Source organism: Papio anubis, chromosome 6 (assembly GCF_008728515.1).
Source record: "Papio anubis isolate 15944 chromosome 6, Panubis1.0, whole genome shotgun sequence".
NCBI classification, from domain to species: Eukaryota; Metazoa; Chordata; class Mammalia; order Primates; family Cercopithecidae; genus Papio; species Papio anubis.
This window is the reverse complement of record NC_044981.1, coordinates 25,092,547-25,113,724: the sequence shown is the minus strand read 5'-3', so window position 1 is coordinate 25,113,724 and position 21,178 is coordinate 25,092,547. Positions and strand designations below refer to the sequence as shown.

The following is a 21,178-nucleotide window of genomic DNA, read 5'->3' as shown; positions in this document are numbered from 1 at the left end:
GGTTTGATTGTTAAATTCCAGGTGGACAAAAATCTTCGATTCATGATCTTGATGGATGGTGTTCATCCTGAGATGGACACTTGCATTATTGTGGAGTACAAAGGTATGTTTTTACCCCCATTGACAATGAAAAATGGAAAACATTCTTAATAGGAAGGATAGTAATATCTATATGAAATTTCATCACATGTTCATCTTCTAGCTCCATTTTGAAAGAATATAGCATATTATATCCTTGTCCTAGAAATATGGAGCTACCTTTCAAATAATTTTTCCAGAAAACAAATTATAAATAATGTCATCTAGATTGTGACAGGAGCAAAGCTTTCTTTCATAAGGCAATAAATATTTTACACTCCACCTATAGTGATTTCTTCAAAACTACCTTTATTAAATAAATGTCTTTTATTACTTTCACCTAGAAATATCATGTAATATAATCATGCACTGCTTTTCATATGAAAAGATGGCCTTACTGCCCCAACAATCATTTGATTATGAACTTCGCATGTAATTTGCAAAAGATACAGGGAAGTATGTTAATCCACTCTTTTCTGATCCTTTGGGCTCAACACCTGGAAAAAGTTGACTGAAGAAAGCAGTCTATGAATGAGCTAGAGTGGAATTAAGGTAAATGTCTTCATGAGACACTTAGAATCCACCAAGTCAAATAGGATGAATTTAGTCACTTGAAAATTCAGAATATACTATTGAAAACTTTAAGTTTTAAAAGCTTACTGTTTTCCCTTTAATATAATCAATTCTTCTATAATCAAATAAGTTCAATTATACAGACTGTACACGGAAGACTTTGTCTTGGAATTTAAACCATTCATGGGTGTTCAAGATTTCACCTTGAATACCTATACCTCTTTGTTTCTCCACAGGTCATAAAATACTGAATACAGTGGACTGCACCAGACCCAATGGGGGAAGGCTCCCTACGAAGGTTGCTCTAATGATGAGTGATTTTGCTGGAGGAGCATCAGGCTTTCCAATGACTTTCAGTGGTGGAAAATTTACTGGTAATATTTTATATGAAAGTGATACCAAGTATCAGGCATGGCACATTGCTAAATGCTGTGAGAGTAAATACAAATGTAATTGAGACATAGTCCCTCCCCACAAGAAGTATGCAATCTTATTGGGAAACGAGACTTGTAAGTTGCAGATTACAAACTAAGGTTTCTAGCTCAAAATGTGATGCAGCATGAAGGAAATGTTGAGATCTGAGAGCACCTCAGGAGGAGCCAAGAAAAAGAATCACTTGGATTCACCATGTAGACCATAGAGCAGAACAGGAAAGGCCTGAAATGGGTCATCCAGGCTTAGGTGCTCTTGGAATATGGTTCCTAACGGGGTGTGCACCTCAACCTGTGGATGTTCATATCAGGGAGCAATGCACCCACAGAGGGTCCTCTAGTCGGGGACCTCTGGTGCACCCAGAGGAGGGTCCTCTGGTTGGGGGTCTTAGGCAGGAGCCTTTCTGCTCTGGGTCCAAGAGTGGGGTTGGGGTTGGCTTGGGGGAAGTGTGTATCCTCAACACTAGCATTGTAAGTGCTCAATAAATGTCCACTTAATAAATTAATATATCTGATAAGTGATCCCTGTCTAACAATGTGGCAGAAAATGCCCTGTTTTACAATATGAAGATAACCTTTGTCCCGTTCTTTGCTTTCTTCTCTAAGTCTATATTCATTGCCTCCCAGAGTGTGTAACCACATGAGAAATAGAGGGAAGGTTCTGTCCTTAAGAAGTTAAAAGTGTGACTGGGAAGGTAAAACATACTTATTAAAGGTTAACTGGCATTATCCCATTGTGTGTGACAGTGAGTTTGTGTGTGCGTGTGCACGTATGTGTGAGTACACGCATATACATTTAAAAAGGTCTTAAATATACCATAATGTTATGTCTAGGTGATGGGTAGCTTGTATTTTTTTTATATCCTTATCTGTGTTTGTCAAATTTCATAGAAACATTAACAGTAACAGCTCCCTGATCTTGTACCCGATATGCTCTGAGTCCTGTCTAATTCCTCAAGTTCCTTCACTGCCTGTCACTCTGATGCTTGCTATATATCAACCCATCCTGCCTTTCGTTTCTTAGACCCAAAGTGTCAAGTGCACACCTGCCCTAGGTCTTTCCGTTTACTGTTTCCATTGCCTGGAGTGCAGCTGGCCCTGATTTGCCTGTGACTAGCAACTTTTCATCTATGTCTCAATTCAAATGTCATCTCTTCACTAACCATCCTGTCTAATGATTCCCTCCATCTCATCCCACTCACCCCAGCCTCTCTGTTCTGTTGCTGTTTTATTTTCTTCATGGTGCATCACTCTTTGCAATGACTTTACTTGTTCATTATTTGCTTCTCTCACTAGAATGAACACTCCATGAGAGCAGGGACCTGCTTTGCCTTGTTCACCACTTTATTCCCAGTGGCTAGAACCACGTCTGACAGAGTAGGTGCATAATAAATATTGGTTGCGTGAATGAATAAGCAAATGAACAGCGCTGTGAGAGAGGCATCATGACGCCATTTACAGAGAAGATATAGACATGGAGAAGTTAGGTAGTTTGCCCAAGGCTGCCCAACCAGTAAGTGGTGGGTCAGGATTTTCATCCTAGGTGATTCCAACATCATGCTCTTAATCACTGTGTATTGTCAGATTATGTTGAACACACCTGTTATAATCTACAAAAATAATGAAGCTATTTCCATGTTAGTAAAGAGTTAACAATTTCAAGAATTACAATACCCTTAAAATGCACATGCACACCAACTACGATGATGCATGCTACCCTGTGTATTCAGCTAGGGTCCGAATGAATTGCCATATACAAGGAGAAAGCTCAGTGTCTTTGGCTGGCTTGGTAACATTTTCCTAGTAACCAATTGAAATTTGCAAGATAAAAACTCCGGGGAAATCCTCCACTAATGACATGGAGCCTTGTTCTATTTCTGCCTTAGTTATCTATCAATTTTATCTCCTGAAGGAGTTCCAATCTGCTAGAACATGTGTTTTTCTGTGATTTTCCAGAGAGGAGAGTCTAATTTAAATCCTGTCATTTCAGAGGAATGGAAAGCCCAATTTATTAAAACAGAAAGGAAGAAGCTCCTGAACTACAAGGCTCAGCTGGTGAAGAACCTGCAACCCCGAATTTATTGTCCCTTTGCTGGGTATTTTGTGGAATCTCATCCATCAGACAAGTATGGCTAGACACTTTTGTACATCTTTATATACAACTTAATGTATGTGGAATGAGCGACTTTGCTGTGAAAGCAATGTGACGTGAGAAGGAAAGTGATTAGTAGGTGTCTAGAACTTCTAACAAGCTGCTGGAGAACACAGAACACGAATAAAAGCCACACTGGGCAGCCAGGAACTCTTTCAGGAGATAAAATAACAGATATTCTCCAAAAGGATCCCAGGAAAGAGGATGGCAACTGCCATTTCCTATTTGCCAGGAAGTGAACTGGGAACTTTTAGCTAAGCCATCTAAGTTAATCTCCCAATAGCGCTATGCATAGGAAAGGGGGTATGTTCCTTTTTTGCAGATAGGGAATCTGAAACTCAGAAAGGCCAAGGGACGTGCCCAAAGTCACCCTGTTGGAAACATGAGTTGAGAATGGAACCCTGGTATGCTTAGTTCCAAAGCTCTTTTCTCTACACCATACTGCATTCCAGAATAGAATTGTGTCATTAACAGATTGAAGCTGTCTTCTCATGTTTTAGGTACCTCGTGTGATTTTTCTTGCAGCAGTATAACTTGTGCAAATGCTATGAATCATCACCAATTTATGGGATTGTTGAAAGAAATAAAAGACCATGAATTTGATCTTGTCCCCTTTGCCAATGCTCGGTTAAGTCAAGAAAACCTACATGATTAATTTCAAGATTCTCTTGAAACAAAAGAATTGCTTGCCAAATATGCAGGAATCAAAGATAAAATCTGGCAGTGTGGTTTGTTTTTTGATCTGATATCATAATGCTTATGGAAAAACTCATTTTGAATTTCATCCTAAGTCTGACTCCAACGTCATGCTCTTAATCACTATGTACTGTCAGATTATGTTGAACACATCTTGTGTTTGAACACAATGAAAGGAAAAGCTTAACTGTGACTTAGTTATACGAGGAGAAATATTTTATTAGGTTCCTAGAGCTGTTGTAACAAAGGAACATAAACTGGGTCATGTAACAAAAATTTGTTACAACAGCCCTAGGAACCTATTACAATTTTTGTTAACAAACATTTGTTAAGTTCTAGGGGCCAGAAGTTTGAAATAAGCTGTGGGCTGAGCCATGGTCTGTTTAAAGCCACTGGGGAAGGATTGATCCCCGGCCCTCTCCCAGCCTCTGGTTGCCTCAGACACTCCTTGGCTTGTAGATGACCATCTTTACTGTCTCTTTACATGGCATTTTCCCTGTGTGCCTATCTGTGTGCAAATTTTCCTTTTTTAATAAAGACATCAGTCAGATTGTTTTAGAGCCCACCTACATGACCTCATTTTCACTTGATTACCTCCATAAGGACCCTATCTCCAAATAAGGTCACATTCTGAGGTACTAGGACTCAAGACTTTAACATTTCATTTTTGAGGGGAAAACAACCCATCACACGTATTTATGTTAAAATGGAAACTTGTCATGGCACCAATTCATAATTTTATACATTTTTAAAAAATAAACCAATAGGCAGATTTTATTTTAAATTGACAGCATTGAAATTCCCTGCAAAGTTGAGCAAAATTTGAAGAATATTTCATTAGTATTGATAATTTATAGTTGAGTTTTGATTTATGTAATACCCCTTTGAATTCAATGTTAATATTAATGAGTTGACACAAAAGTTAGTAAATTTACTAAACTTGGACAGGCATAGTTTTGAAACTGTTATGCTTTTGCTTCAAAGCCAAATCAGTTCTTCTAAAAAAAAATATGAACCAGTTGTGTCAATGTGGATTTGAATGTTACATGAAAGCACATTTTTAGTACTTGCTTCTTTTTATTGGGAAACTTTTTGGGTATGTGTGGAACAACTTGAGCATGAGAATCTACTTTTTGAACTATACATTTTATAAAATCTAAATATAGATCAAGTCTTTCGGATGAAAATGTACGATCTAAATTGAGATGTACTCTGTTTAAAATATACATTGGATTTCAAAGACTTGATATGCAGAAAAGAATGCACAATATCTCAATTTTTAAAACTTGATTTCATATTAACATAACATTTGGATTAAGTAAAATTATTAATTTTACCTGTTACTTTGTACTTTTTTAATGTTGCTACTAGAAAATTTAAAATTACACACATGCTTGCATTGTGTTTCTATTGAACAGAGTTTAATAATTTTTGGCATCACAGATCTTTTAATAGAGTAAAATCTCAGCTGTATAGAACTTCTGGGAACTTGGGCATTCTAAATAATGAAATCATGCTAGGTAGCACAGTTTTCTGGATAGCTATAGTTTATCTCTCTAGATGTGAAAATTTTATGATTTAGGTATAATTGTCTTCTCAGAGTATTAGAGCATAATTGATCTTTTCTTGGTATCGTGGATTCATCATTTCAAAGTTTTAGAATGTAATAATAACAGCTTGATGTTCCTACAGTTCACTGGAGGATGTTATAACAGGATATGTTTGCCCCTGCACTAAATGGCCCCAGGCAGTAAAGCATTATATCTGCTTGTTACAGTTTAGCTAAGAGGCTGTTAGTGATCATTCTTCACTGCTGTAACAAATCTTTACCAGAAGTCTCAATCCTTCTTTTGATTTGCTGCTTCTAGCCACCTAAGTAATTAAAAGTCAAAAATTAACTTGCTTTCACTTTTTGCATATATGCTTATGAGAGAGGCCCTGAGCAACTCTCCTGGTGAAGGACTGCTAGAAGCCTTGTTCATAGAATACATTCCAAGGAAAAAGAATCGTTTTCTCAAATCAAAGCAATTTTGGTTTCAATAATGCGAAGAGAATCCTTGTTGCAGTTTTTTCTGTCACTAACCTCTCACCACTTTGCCCCAGAAGCGTATGCAGTTTTCAGAACATGCACAGCAGAACAGGGAAATTGAAGCCCTGGCTTTTCAGCCAGAAGATGAAGAAGGGGACACCTGGGAGGCAGAAAAATACTGGAGAGATTTCAGATAGGAGGAGGCTTAAGAAAGTGAGCCCGTAAAATTATGGATAAACTCCTGGGTTAACTCCGAAGCTGCACTGTGCATATGGATCTGACCCTAAACAGGATATCAAACAGAGTACATATGCTTAAAACTATAAAACAGATGAAAGAAATCAAAGACTCTAGATAAATGGAACAGTGTACTATATTCATGAATCGGATGTGTAATATAGTTCCTATCTTAATTATCCTCAAACAAATTTGTAGATTCAGTACAATGCCCTTCAAAATCCTAGCAGGATATTTTATGGCTCTAGATAGTGTCTAAAATTTATAGGAAAGGCAAAGGAATTAGACTAATCAAAATAATTCTGTAATAGAAGAGTAAAATTAGAGGAACATATTCTCTACTTTTAAGATTACTTGTAAAGCTGCAGTAATCAAGATAGTGTGGTACTGGTGAAGGAATAGACACAGACATCAATGGAACAGAATAGAGAGTCCAGAAATACATCCACACAGATATGGCCAATTGATTTTTGGCAAAGATGCAATTTGGGGAAATGTGAATGAAAAAAGGCTTTATTTTTTATTTGAGAGGGAGTCTCACTCTGTCGCCCAGCCTGGAGTGTAGTGGCATGATCTTGGCTCACTGCAGCCTCCACCTCCTGGGTTCAAGTGACTCTCCTGCATCAGCCTCCAGAGTAGCTGGGACTACAGGTGCATGCCACCTTGCCCAGCTAATTTTTTGTATTTTTAGTAGAGACAGGGTTTCACCATGCTAGCCAGGATGGTCTCAATCTCCTGACCTCACAATTCACCTGCCTTGGCCTCCCAAAGTGCTGGGATTACAGCCCTGAACTACGAGCCACCGCGCCCAGCCCGATAAAAGGAAATTTAATGGAGAAAGGGTAGTCATTTCAATAGATGTTACTGGAGCAATTGCACACCCATACGCAAAAACAAAAAACAAAAAACAAAAAAAACCTACCTCGATCTGAACCTTATGTCATATGCAAAAAGTAAGTAAAAATGGATTATAGATATAAATGTTAATACAAAACTATAAAATTTTTAAAAGAAAATATATGGGAAATATTCCTGTCTATGGGATAGGCAAAGACTTCTTAGATGTTGCATCAAAAGCATGATCTATTTTAAAAATTAATATATTATTCTTTATTAAATTTTAAAATGATTGCTCTATAAATAGGAAACATTAAGAGGATGAAAAGGCAAACTCTAGACTCTGAGAACATTTTGCAAGTAGCATACCTGACAAATAACTTGTATCCAGAACATATAATGAATTCTCAAAAATCAGCAATAAGACTATGATTTAAAATAATTTTAAAAATCAATAGTAAGAAAATTTAAAAATTGACAAAATATTTGAGCAGACACTTCACCAAAGAAGATATATGGATGTCAAATAAGCATATGAAAAGATGCTGAATAGCATTAGCCATTAGGAAAATGAAAACACCACAATGGCATAACTATTAGAATTAATGGCACTTTGGAAAATTGACAATACCACCTTATGTCAAAAACCAACGGCCCTCATGCTTTGCTCTTAAGGATGCAAAATGGTGCAGTCCCTCTAGAGAACACTTTTGCAGTTTCTCTGAAGCTAACCTTACTGTATGATCCAACAGTTCCACTCCTGAGTTTTTGCCCTAATTAAATTAAAACTTTTATTCACACAAAAAATCTATATGCAAATATTAATAGCTCCATTCATAATCACCAAATCAACCCAAATAGCCTTCAACAGGTGAATGGATAAACAAGCTATGGTATAGTCATACAACAGACTACTACTCAACAATAAGAACTGCTGCATACAACAGTGTGGATGAATCTCAAAGGCACTGTGTTGAGTGACAGAAGCCAGTCTCAAAAGGTTACATACTAAAAGATTCTATGTATATGATTTTCTGGAAAAGGCAAAATTATAGGAATAGAGAGTAGATTCGTGATTGTGAGGAGGTAGGGGTTAAAGAAGAATTTTACTACAAAGTTGCCAATGCAAGGAAGTTTTGGGGGTGATGAACTGTCCTGTATCCCAATTGTGGTGGCAGTTACACGAATCTATATTTGCGTTAAGATCTATAGATCTGTGCTCCCTTAAAAAGTTAAAAAAAAAAAAAAACTCAGTAAATTTGAAAAATTAAAGATCAAAAAAGGCAAACATGGTGATTCTTAAAGAGCATTTTGGTAGTTAAGGCAAGCGTATTGGTTTTTTTGTTTGTTTGTGGGTTTTGTTTTGTTTTTTGGTAGAAACAGAGACTAGCTCTGTCACTCAGGCTGGAGTGCAATGGCGCAATCTCAGCTCACTGCAACCTCCGCCTCCCAGGTTCAGGGGATTCTCCTGCGTCAGCCTCCTGAATAGCTGGGACTACAGGCATGCACCACCATGCCCAGCTAATTTTTTTTTGTTTGTATTTTTAGTGGAGATGGGGGTTTCCCCATGTTGGCCAGACTGGTTTCCAACTCCTGAATTCAAATGATCCTCCCACCTTGACCTCCCAAAGTGTTGGGATTACAGGTGTGAGCCACTGCACCCAGCAAGCATAGTTAAGTCATATTTGTGATACAATCAAGTTATATTACATGCACATTTTATGGACTTCATAACCTCTTGCAAAAGCAATACATATAATAAATCTACCCATTTTGTGTTATTTGGAGCACAATTTTTGTTTTAAATGCTAAAGCAAACTTTATAGATGTTTAAACTGCTTTTATGAGATTCCCTTGATTGTATATGGAACTTATTTGATCCTGAGCTTACGCAGTGACTCATCCCCTAGCTATAACATTTTCATGAGCAATCATCTGCTCCACAAAAAATTTATTTTATCATACAGTTACTGATATTTTGTGAACAAAGGGCAGGGACTGTTTATGTGCAGGCAGGAAATGCATGTGTCATTTTACCGTGAAAGTACACTTACCTGTATTTGTCTGAATTTATTGGATAATAAGTCAGTCCTCGAGGCGAGTTTTCGTGACAGTAATCGTGTTAGGACTGCCCATGACTTCTCATCAACTGGAAGCAGCAGGACAGTAGGAGGAGTACATGGGATTGTGGTTTTTGTTCTACCACCATCTATCTGACTTCTCTGCACTTCATTTGTCTCATTGTTAAAACTTGACATCACTTTGACATTCTATGGTCTCTTGCAATGTAGCTACAATGTGTGTAATTGCTTAATGTGGTCTCTTGCTGATGTGTTTCTTTTGAAACTTCTTGTTGACTTTATTTAGCTGTCTGGTATCTTCCAAATTTTTTCAGAAAAGATTGGTCTAAGGTTAAAACATAATTTCTTTTGATCAATGCTCTTCGTTACTCGTAAATTCATTTTTCATTCACTGAGTGGCACTGTGCTAAGTACTGGAGAACTAGAGATAAAATGATTGTCTGTTCTCAGAGTGATGGTCTATTAGAAGAGAAGAACAATTGTAATGCAGAATGATCAATGCAGGCAAGGGGATACAGATGGAGAGGAGACGAACATTGGATGAGTCTGTGAATGCTGCATTTTAGAGAAGGAGTAGGAACTGACCAGCAAAGCTAACAAGGTGCTGCAATGAGAGATTGCAGGTCAGAACAGGAGATAGGGGTTGTATGAGCACTTTAGGACATGCTACGTGATTTAGATTTTTTCCTGGAAGGATAGGGAGCCTGATAGTCGGGTGAGGAACAGGAATGTAATCAGATGTGCACTGGAGGGGTTTGTATGCCTGTGTGATGGCAAAGGGAAAGGGAGGCCAGTTTGGAAACTGTTGCAATAACCCAGGAAGGAATAATGAATGGCAGTGGGGAGTGAGAAGGGAATGCAGATTCAAGAAATATTAAGTAGGTTGAGTTGCAAGGATGTGGAGAAGAATTGGAGGTGGTGGGTACTTGACCACTTAATGTGATGCTGCAATTTAAAGCAATTAAAAGCTGCACTGTTGCATGTAAGTAGTTGGCAAATACTTTCACTTCCCACAATACCCCATCTAGATATTGATTTTATTTTTATTTTATAGAGAGACAAAGACACATCAAGAAGTTACAGAACTTTGTGACCACCACACCTTATGTTTTAGGAAGAGTAATGAATAGTAACGTGATTGGAGAGGGGAAAGTTGGAGGCAGGGGGACCTGTTAGTGAACCACATAGAGACTAAAGGCCAGAAGAAGATGAGACACGGTGGTGACTGTAACAGTAGGAGGATATTAATGTGTGTAAAAAGGGAAAAGCTACTGACGTCTTTGGTGCAGTGACAGCATCCTCACTTGTGTCTATAAAATTGATTCCAAGATCATAAATGTGTCACCTGAGTGCTATAGAAATGCAAATGATTATGTGCTTTTTGCTTATCTGACTAAACATATCTATCAAGTCTGGGTGACCAATTTGTAGCTCAAGAAAGTAAAATTCCCTTTAGCAGAAATGTCTGTCTATAAAACCCATGTTAGGTGAATCACAGTGGCAAATCCTCTTTCTCTGGATCTTTCTCTTTCTGCTCCAACACAACCACAATCACATTCTTGTATGACATTGAAATTGAAGAGTTAAGGCTTTTCAAGAAAGATTGTGATATGGAATTAGATTTGGGAGACACCACGCTTTTATCAATGCCACAGTTAGAAATTAGATCTCAGCCAGATGCGGTGGCTCACACCTGTAATCCCAGCACTTTGGGAGGCCAAGGCAGGTGGATTGCCTGAGGTCAGGTGTTCGAGACCAGCCTGGCCAACATGGCGAAACCCCATATCTACTAAAAATACAAAAATTAGCCGGGCATGGCGGTGGGTGCCTGTAATCCTAGCTACTTGGGAGGCTGAGGCAGGGAGAATTGCTTGAACCTGGGAGGGGGGTGGTAGCAGTGAGCCGAGTCATGCCATTGCACTCCAGCCTGGGCGACAGAGCAAGACTCCGTCTCAAAAAACAAAACAAAACAAAAAAGAAAACAAAAAAATTAGATCTCAGAGCCCAGAAGTTGAGACCAGCCTCAGCAACAAAGTGAGACCCCATCTCTACAAGACATCAAAAAATTAGTCTGGCATAGTGGTGCATGCCTGTAGTCCCAGCTACTTGGGAGACTGAGGCAGGAGAATTGCTTGAGCCCGGGGGGTTGAACCTTCAGTGAGCCATGTTCATGCTACTGTACTCCACCTGGATGAAAGAGTGAGACCCTGTTTCAAAAAGAAAGAAAGAAAAAAAGAAATTGGATCTCAAGATGGGTTGCAACTGAGGATGTATGTATGTAACAAGTAGATTTTTAATGGTTTTGAATGTAAAAGCTTTTCAGATTTTACTCCCAAAGTTTTGTGGCATCCTGTGAGGGCTGAGCCTTCACTGGCTGCACAGCCTGTGTTGGACAGCTGGGTGGAGAGCTGGAGCTGGGCTGACTGCTAACGGTATGGCCTCGAGCAAGTCATATGTCCTCTCTAAGCCTTAGTTTATCTCTCTATCAAATGAGCATCATAATAGTACCTCGTGGGGCATTGTGAAGGTAATCAGTTAGTTAATATTAAACACTTAGTATAATGCCTGCCAAATAAGAGTTAATCCATATATTAACATTAAACACAGGAGTGTGCACTTCCCACCTATTTTCAGTAGTCAGTCTTGCTACATCTAACTTCAATTCCAATCACCATGCGATTATACTTAAAAACAAAGTATAAATACAATCTTCTTTGACTGACACTTCTTCTCTAATTAGGGACATTAGCCCAAATACAGTATTTTTCCATGGAATAAGTGGAGGAGGATTGGAAAGTGAAAACGTGGAGAAAATAAAACAAATCTGTCATTGTACTCATCAGACTGTGCACTTGAGAATAAACTTTCTTACATGGGAGTGCTCTTATTTCTCAGGTACATCAAAGAAACAAACACCAAAAATGACCCAAATGAACTCAACAATCTTATCAAGAAAAACTCTGATGTGATAACATGGACCCCTCGACCTGGAGCCACCCTTGATCTGGGAAGAATGCTGAAGGATCCAACAGACAGGTTTGGCTTAAATATTTTTAGAGGATAAAAATGTTTTATAATATTTTTTCAATACTATGAGAAAATAAATGGCTCACCTCTGGCCTCTTGACAGGTTCTTATTTTGTTTGTTATACAGTAAAATCCACACATCACTTTCTATTTTATTTTTTTTTTTGAGATGGAGTCTTGCTCTGCCTACCAGGCTGGAGTGCAGTGGCACGATCTCGGCTCCCTGCAACCTCTGCCTCCCAGGTTCAAGCAATTCTCCTGCCTCAGCCTCCTGAATAACTGGGATTACAAGTGCATGCCACCGTGCCCGGTGAATTTTTGTATTTTTAGTAGAGACAAGGTTTCACCATGTTGGTCAGGCTGATCTTGAACTCCTGACCTCATGATCTGCTCACCTCCACCTCCCAAATTGCTGGGATTACAGGCGTGAGCCACCGCGCCCGGCCTAGGTCACTTTTTAAAAATGGAAGTCTTACCATTTAAATAAAATGAACTATCCAATAAGTATCTCACAAATCTCGGGGAAGACTGAATTTTTTCCTAATCTTTTCATCCTGTATAACAATGACTCAAATGTTTTCACCATCTCAGAACCTTTCTAGAGGGTAAACAGTGAATAATCTTTTCTTCTATTAAGGGCCATTGATACAGCTCAAAAATAAATTATTTTATGAAAGTAAAAAGCAGTAAGAAAATTAGTTTTCATGTCAGTGCAAATATTACCCAATTTCCCATTCCACAGATAGTACATTTGAACAAGTAACAATAACACACTGGAAATGCAATCCGAGAAAATTAACATGATGTCACAAAGCTATATTTTTTTGAATACTACTCTGAAGCCAAATGAAACCATCATGGGCTGTTTGGAAATGGACTAACATTTTGGAGAGTGGTACATGCAATTACCAAAAGCTCACCGTCTCCCAGCCTTGCCTCTGCAAAGTCAGTATGAATGGTAAATCAGCTGATTCTGTCTTTTGCTAACTTCCCATATCAAACAAGTTATCAAATCTGGTCAATTCTCCTTCATAAAGCACTCACAAATCCATCACTTATCTCCAGCCTCTTCTGCCCTGGCCTTAATTCTGCCTCTCAAAATTTATCACCTAGACTCCTGCAGTGCCCCCTGACTCCCGCACAACTTCCCTTGACCCATCTTCCGTGCCAGTGTCTTCAATCTGCTGGTCACAATCCATTGGCGAGTCATAACATTAATGCCATTGCTCACAGTCAATGTTTTAAAAATGAAATATAATAGAATAAAATGAATAGACTAGAAAATACCTGAGTACATTTCATGTAACAAGCGTATCATTTCATGAAACTTTTGTTTCATAGGTACCCTTGGTAGGTGGACTCCAGGGTCCTAATGTAAAATATAGTCTTTACTGGGATGATAGGCAAAATGTTTGAAAGCCCCTGCTCTTCATTGCTGACAAAGTAACCTTTCTAAAGTGCAAACATTCCTGTTTAAAATTCTGCAGGATATCCTTAGTGCCTCCAGGATAAAAGTGTTTCTAATTTTATTTTCCAGGTCTAAAGGTTTTTAATTATTCCAGTTCTTAGCAACGTATTCAAGAGCCTTTGTCATTTTACATTTGCCTAACTGCAAAAATCATCTCTTTCTATTGCCCCAGCAGTAATTTTCAAGCTTTAATGAACATCAGAATAACTGAAGAGACTCACGTAAATCCAGATCCCTGGACTCCCTTCCCCCCCAGATCCGGATTCAGTAGATCTGAGGCAGAGCCCAGGAATCTGCATGTGTATCCTTGTGCCTCACCAAAGCATTCTGCGTGACTAGAAAGTCAACACTGTTGGGTCTCAGAGCTAAGACAAAGTATAGGGGACACACAGAGACCAAGTACTTTAACTGCCTTGCAAGGGGAGGAGGAAAAAAATGTGACCAAGGAAAGCTTAATCTGGATCTTTGGCATTTAGAGATGAGGAGGATGTCACAAGTAGAGAGAAGAAAGAGATTCTAGTCAAAAGCAATGGGATGTGCTGGAGACGGCAAGTGTACAATGGGTTTGGTGAATGCGGATACCCATAATGAGGGCATAAATATATGTCATTCATTGAGAAATGATTTATTGAACTCCTTCTGTATACAAGTCATCATCCCAGGTATAGGGATACAGATGTGAAGAGGCTTTTGTCCTCATAAAGCCATCTGTCTTCCTGAGTAGAGGGCTGGTGAGTGAAAGCGGAGGAAAAGGGTGAGATGGATAGGCGGCCAGGCTTGGAGAAAGGCCCCAGAAGCCAGTGTAGGGAATTTGTGCTGTGAGTGAGGTGAGGGGAGCTGCAGAATGTTATAAAGCAAAGAAGGGACATTACTGAGTTGTGTTTTAGAAAAACCATTTCAGCTTTGCAGAGAATGGATTGGGGAACAGGTAGAACCACTGGAGTAAGGGAGGGTGGTTGGGAGGGTGTGGCTTTCTATAGAAAGAGATTAGTGAAGCTCTAGACTGAGGCAAGGCAAGGAGTTGCAGAATAAGATTTGAGATATATTTAGAAGTGAGAAGCTTTAGGATTTGTTAAATAATTTTTTTTTCTTTTTTTTCTTTTTACAGAAACCAGTACATCTGTAGCTTAGGGCATATAAAAGTATAGTTTTGAGAAGAGGGTCAGCTACCGCCACCTGCCACGTCTTTATGAGATGGGCACCTATTTCCTTCCTTATATTTTCTTTATCCAGATCACATCCTATTCCATTCTCGGGATTTAAAATTCCGCATTTTATGCAAGGATACATCTTCATATGAGATGGACAGAACTCTAGGATTGTCAGAGAACTCTATTATCCACATTACTGGCTGGGTTTAAGGATAAAAACTTGCATCTGTCTATTGGCTGTGCTTTGATTAGGACAGCAAGAGCACCATATATTAGAGACACAAAGTTCTGGGAATTTCTTAAAGATATGCTAAAGTCATCCATATATCCAACAAATACTTATTGAACACCTGCTATGGGTTCAGCCATGGTTGCTACTTTCACCAAACTTATATTCTAATTGGGGTGGGGAGGCACAAGTGTGCAGGCATCCACAAGATCATATGGCCAGATTATAAGCAACATTTCCATAATTTACTTATTTGGAACAAAGAGGCCCAAATTAGTGGTTTTCACACGTTTTTTTCTAGACATAGACTTCTTTCTTCAAATGAAATCTGACTTAGAAACCTATCACACTAGACAATAGGAGCTGCTCTGATTTAGGCAATGGTGGGACCACTGAGGCACTTTTGTGGGACCCCTTGTGAATTATCTGAGCAGTCTCAAAGCTGCTAGTCTAGTTGACTTTTACTACTTAAGTACTAACTTTTGCCTTCATTACTTGTTGCTTTCTTTCACCGTTCTCACACCTTTGTGTCTTTAAGCAAGGGCATCATAGAGCCTCCAGAAGGGACCAAAATTTACAAGGATTCCTGGGATTTTGAACCTTATTTGGAAATCTTGAATGCTGCTGTAGGAGATGAAATATTTCTTCACTCATCCTGGATAAAAGAATACTTCACTTGGGCTGGATTTAAAGATTACAACCTTGTGGTCAGGGTATGCTATTGTTTTTCTTTGCTTTCTTGCATAATGGAAATACATGAACACCCCTTTGTTTTCCAATAAGCATTTATTAAGTCCTATCAACTGCCTAACAGAGAACAGATTTGACAGTGTGATCAGCAATCTCTTGTTGAATATTTAGAGAATGTTCTGAAGTCCCTAAGTTTTTCTTTTGGAACATCTTTTATCTCCTATCACCACATGTTTTTTGTTGTTTGTGAGTGTTTAGGCTTTGTTTTGGCATGGCAGGAACAGCTATTTAAACTGTGAGGCTAGAAGGTAGGATCCACCCAAAGAGGTGATGGCCTGGAGCAAGGTGAGGTAGAAGCAGGTAACCCTTATCTGCAGCTATACTGAGGCTGAATTGCACAAATTAAGAACTAGGCCTGGGTCTACAGCTTAAACTAGCCCTAACACATTCATACAGAGCCACAAGCTAAGAAAGAGTTCATGTTATAACCTAGTCACCAAAACTGGACATATCTCCAGAAGCAAACTAAATACTAGCAGACAGAGGGTGCAAGACAAAGAGGAGGTCTGAAATGGGACAGGAGTAACTGCAAAGTCAGCAAGTAAACAGCCACCTGTGGCTTATATGAGATGCCTGAGGATGCACAGGGGAGCAAATTTAGGGATGTCATCAGGAAATGGACAACACTCACACTCTTAAGACACGAGTATTCATTACCCTCAGGGTAAGAACTACTCCCAAGTTTATCTTTCAATTTCTGAACACTAATGCCAGATACTACTTACTATTCTCAAAAGCAATGATCCCCAAAAACCTAGCTGGGGCCCATGGCCAGTCTGTGGCAAAGTTTTTGCTGGCAAATAGTGAAATAAATAAGAGAGCAGGTATGTATGTCAACTCTCTTTTCTTGGGATGAATTGCTATTATTCCATGACTAAGTCCTTTCTATTTGGGTATTAAAACATTCTTTCTTCAATAAAATAAAAGGGTAGCAGAGGCAAGATTTTTTTCAGTCCTCACTTAGCCAAACAAATGGTTAATATCTATATTAGTTCCCAGATAATTTCTAGAAAATTGTCTTTGAAATCTAATGACCTAGGAAGCATTGGTAAATGATATTTTCATTAGGATAATTAGTATGAAAAAGAGAAAAACTTTTGACAGTTTTTTTTATAAAACATTTTCAGTGAAACCATTTCTATATAGCTGGTATATGACAGTGAGAAACATTCCACATTTATTTCCTCACCTGCAAATTCATGGTGGGATTTGATATCTCATTAGTAATAGTACTTCAGATAGAATAACCAGCTCTATACATTTGGTGTTATTGACATGAAGCTGTTTTGCTTATATAGACTAGGATTTGAATGTTACCGTTCAGGTGAGAGAAGAGACTCTTAATATTAATTTCCAGTTCATTGCTATCATTTATCATTTGAGAGTGTTTGAGTCTTACACATTCTTAGAATTTTTTAAAGACTTTGACCACTTGATTGATATTCTTCTCTTTACCATGTTGTCATTTGCACAGATGATTGAGACAGATGAGGACTTCAATCCTTTTCCTGGAGGATATGACTATTTGGTTGACTTTCTAGATTTATCCTTCCCAAAAGAAAGACCACAACGAGAACATCCCTATGAGGAAGTAAGCAGCAACACTGGTGGAAGTCTGCTTTTCTTCCTTCTTTCCATCCTTCCTTTCTTCCTTCCTTCTTCTCTTCCTTCCTTTCCTCCTAAATAAACTTTTAATTTTAGAATAACTGTAGATTTACAGAAAAGTTACAAGGATAGTACAAAGTACTATTAACAACTTACTTTACTATGGTACATTTGTCACAACTAACAAACCAATATTAAAAATATTGTTATTGATCAAAGTTCACACTTATTTCTTTATGAGCCATTCCCAAAGATTGACTTCTCTGTCTGCTTACTTCCAAACACCTGCTCAACCTAAGCTGTTATTAGACCTGTGAGCATTGATCTCTGCCTTCCGTTTCCTCTGCCCCTCCCAATGGGTGTCTCTGGAAAGGGAGTTAGATCAACATGAAGCATCACGTATTGATTGCATTCAAATTCTGAACAAAGCTCTCGCCAGTGGCAGCATTATGTAAAAAGCCGTGGCAGTGGAGACAGTGTCAAGATGGGGATTGATGCCCCTTTCTGCACATCATGATTCCTGATTAGGAGGCTTTGAGCAGTTATTTAAGCTGTCTGAGCTTTAGGGGTTTTTGTTTTTGTTTGTTTCCACAGGGCTTGCTCCCACCTTACCAGTTTGTCGTGATAGTCAAATGACATAATATATGTGAGCATGCATTGTAATTTAAAATTGTCTATGAATGTCAGAATCATTAGTTACAAGGATACACAGTCTGCCCTTAAACTTATTGTATGTGCCATTTAAATGTGTGATGCCCTAAATGTAGAGGTTTAAATATACCTTCACCTAATAGATGTAATAAATGTGCTCTTAAACTACGTTTTAATAAATTGACTAGTATTTCTGTGTTTACTAAAATACTTGCTATTGAAGAAATCCTATATTGAAACTTCAGTAAAACTAATAGTCTACTACCTGATTTATAGGTATTTAAAAAAAAAAAAAAAACTGGCACTGGGCACAGTGGCTCACACCTGTAATCCCAGCACTTTGGGAGGCCAAGGCAGGTGGATTGCCTGAGGTCAGGAGTTTGAGACCAGCCTGGCCAACATGGTGAAACCCCATATCTACTAGAATTACAAAAATTAGCTGGGTGTGGTTGTGGGCACCTGTAGTCCCAGCTACGTGGGAGGCTGAGGCAGGAGAATCGCTTGAACCCAGGAGACGGCAGTTTCAGTGAGCCAAGATCATGCCATTGTACTCCAACCTGGGTGACAGAGCAAAACTCGGTCTCAAAAAACAAACAAACAAACAAAAAAAAACAAAACAAAACTCGAGTTTTACATGTAAGAAAATCCTGTGTGAGACACCGTATAGATGATAAATAGGCTTACACCTTTTTAGACAAAATGACTCTTTGCATTTATTGCTTTATATATCAAACTCTTACCTAGCTTGCTTTATGCCAAGCACAGTGTTAAACACTTTGCAAATATTAAGACATTTAATCCAACAACAACCCTATGAACAGATATTACTATCTGCCCCCATTTCATAGATGAAGAAACTGCGGTTATAAGAGTTAGAATAACTTGCCCATGGTTGTACAGCTAATGAATGGTGGTGCGGGGCTTTAACTCAAGCAGTCTAGCTCAAAGTCTATGCTCTTAGCCACTGTGTAGCCTTTCAAATCTGAATTTACAAAACCTATAAATTGAGATGTCTGTCAGCCTCAATAGATTCACCTTTGAAAATTTTTAAATAACTTCATTTAAAATATTTAATTTGGAAAAAATATCACTTTTTCACAGCTTTCCATAATGCATCTGCTGGAGAGAGCAAGTAGCAGCTCTGTTGCAGATTTAAATACACCATGGGGCAAATCACGATGCCATCTCTGCACATGGTGCTGTTATAATGTTGCTTGAGGGCTTTTATCTCCCAGGATTTTAGGGAGAGTTCTATATGCTGAGGTTTGGTTAAAGGGGTTATGCCTATATATGGAAGAGCTCCTTTTCTTGCTACCTGGAGCCTTCTTATATTGCCTCCCTCCTGCCACCTTTTTGGAGGTATTAATTGCCTTTCAAACTCATCATTTCTATCACACTGACTCTCCATTCTTAAATGCATGGCTCCTGTAGCTCACCATCCTCCCACACCAATCTGGAAGGGCTCCTCTCTAACTCTGCTGCAAATCCAGCTTTCACTGCCTCCAGACCCCACCCATGCCTTTCCCTTCCTTGCTTTACTTCTGTGTGGGACTTTCTGCTTAACTGTCTCCTGCCTCATGGTGTGTAAGTTTCAGTATGTAATTCTGGGTGACTAATCATATTCCATAGACACCCGAAGGTATTGCTCCTTTGGCTTCCCGTTACAGACAAGGTTGCTCTAAAGAAAACTTATACTAGGTTGATCCTCCTTTCTTTGTGGGTGACTTTTAAGAATTACAGGATTAGTCCATATTTACTGATAAAAAGACTTTTTTCAGCTGATTTGGGGCTCTTATGTACAGGTGTAGGATCTGTCATTCCATAGGCTCTACTTACAGAGGGCTTGCACACTGGTGCAAGGCACATCTCGTAAACTGGTGAAGCTGGGTGCAGATTGCATCAAGTAGAATGCAGGAGGAGAAGGGGGCAGGCCTGCTAAACTCCAGCTGATCTGAAATTTCCAGAGAACTTGAAAATCTGGATTTTCATGTGAAATACCCAAATTTATAAATGTAGAAAGCAGAGTCAATGTTCTTAAAGAGCTGTAGACTACATGAAGTGAGAGCTAGGCTGTATTTGGCCAAAGGATCATCAGTATGCTTTAAGCTGTGAAGGTGAGGAGAGGGGCCAGCTAGTAGGCTAGGGGACCCCTGAGTGCCAAAATGTGGTGGCTCTTGCTTTCAGCATCACAAATACACTACCTTGTTCTCCCCTCACTCCAAAATTGATTCTATGTATTGAGATAACTGTCTAAATATATTTGACCTGGGAGCCATATGTAGTATAGGGACAGGGCCAGCTATCTCATGGACATACTTTTGTGCTCGCCCTGCTGTCATCCACAGTACCTACTTCTCTTCCCTCCACATCTGAACGCCCCTCCATGTACTGTCTGGGATTCTACAGTCTCTGCCCTGCATCTTTGGTTTCCATTTGTCTGCACGCTTTGTAGATTCACGTAATTAGTTGAATTCTCCTGTCAATGAATCACTTCCATTTCTTTTCACTGTGGCAGTTTATTCCTGCATAATTGCTTGGCAACATTTTAGTTGGATCTGGAAATGCAGAGGAGATAGGTTATGCACACAATTTGTCCATCATTGTGAAGCAATAGTCTTCTCCTTAGCCCAGTGACAGTACCTCCTTGTTTTCCTGAAGATTCTTTTGCATTCTTTTGGAGTTCCTCTTTCCCCAGGCGCTGCTTAAGTCTCTTGTTTCCTTCCAGGACTCTGTGTTCATTCCACTGTTCTTCCCAAGTCTCTTCCTGGGTAAACTCACCTGCTAACATCACTTCTCTGCTAATGACTCCAAAAATAATCCATATGTCCAGCCCAGAGCTCTCTCTGGCTGCCTCTAGTGCTGTCAAGCTTTGAGTTCTTCCATAGTCAACTGTCTGCTAGATATAATTGTCTGGATTTCTGAATCCTTAGCACCTAATTTTCAACTTGTTCAAAGTTCAACTCCTCATCCTCCTCCTTTAAAATGTTCTTTTTCCTTTTTCTATCTGATCGTGGGTAATATCATTCCCCAAGTCAGTCAAGCTAGAAACAAAGGAGTAATCTTTGGTTCTTCCCTTTTCCTGCATCCCCAAACCTAATCAATAATCTAGACCTTTCCATTTTACACCCCAAATATTTCTTCAATCTACTTCCAGTTCTCCTGTGTGCTCCTCTCCCAGCTAAA

General features: G+C 39.0%; 1 protein-coding gene across 13 annotated transcripts in view; it reads left to right on the top strand.

The window, feature by feature from the left end:
* The window catches only part of LOC101007063 (cytidine monophosphate-N-acetylneuraminic acid hydroxylase), a 351,297-nt gene that overhangs the window by 322,739 nt on the left and 7,380 nt on the right, over positions 1–21,178 (top strand). For 11 of the 13 annotated variants that reach the window (XM_009204538.4, XM_021936632.2, XM_009204539.2 and 8 more), the window contains 6 exons: positions 22–103; positions 888–1,025; positions 3,073–3,208; positions 12,010–12,150; positions 15,528–15,702; positions 17,214–17,330. In XM_009204538.4, coding sequence (XP_009202802.2) covers positions 22–103; positions 888–1,025; positions 3,073–3,208; positions 12,010–12,150; positions 15,528–15,702; positions 17,214–17,330 — 789 coding nt within the window. Of the gene's footprint in view, positions 1–21; positions 104–887; positions 1,026–3,072; positions 3,209–12,009; positions 12,151–13,781; positions 13,911–14,842; positions 15,703–17,213; positions 17,331–21,178 lie in introns of those variants that run through there. The other 2 variants (XM_021936630.2, XM_021936629.2) reach the window with 2 other exon arrangements.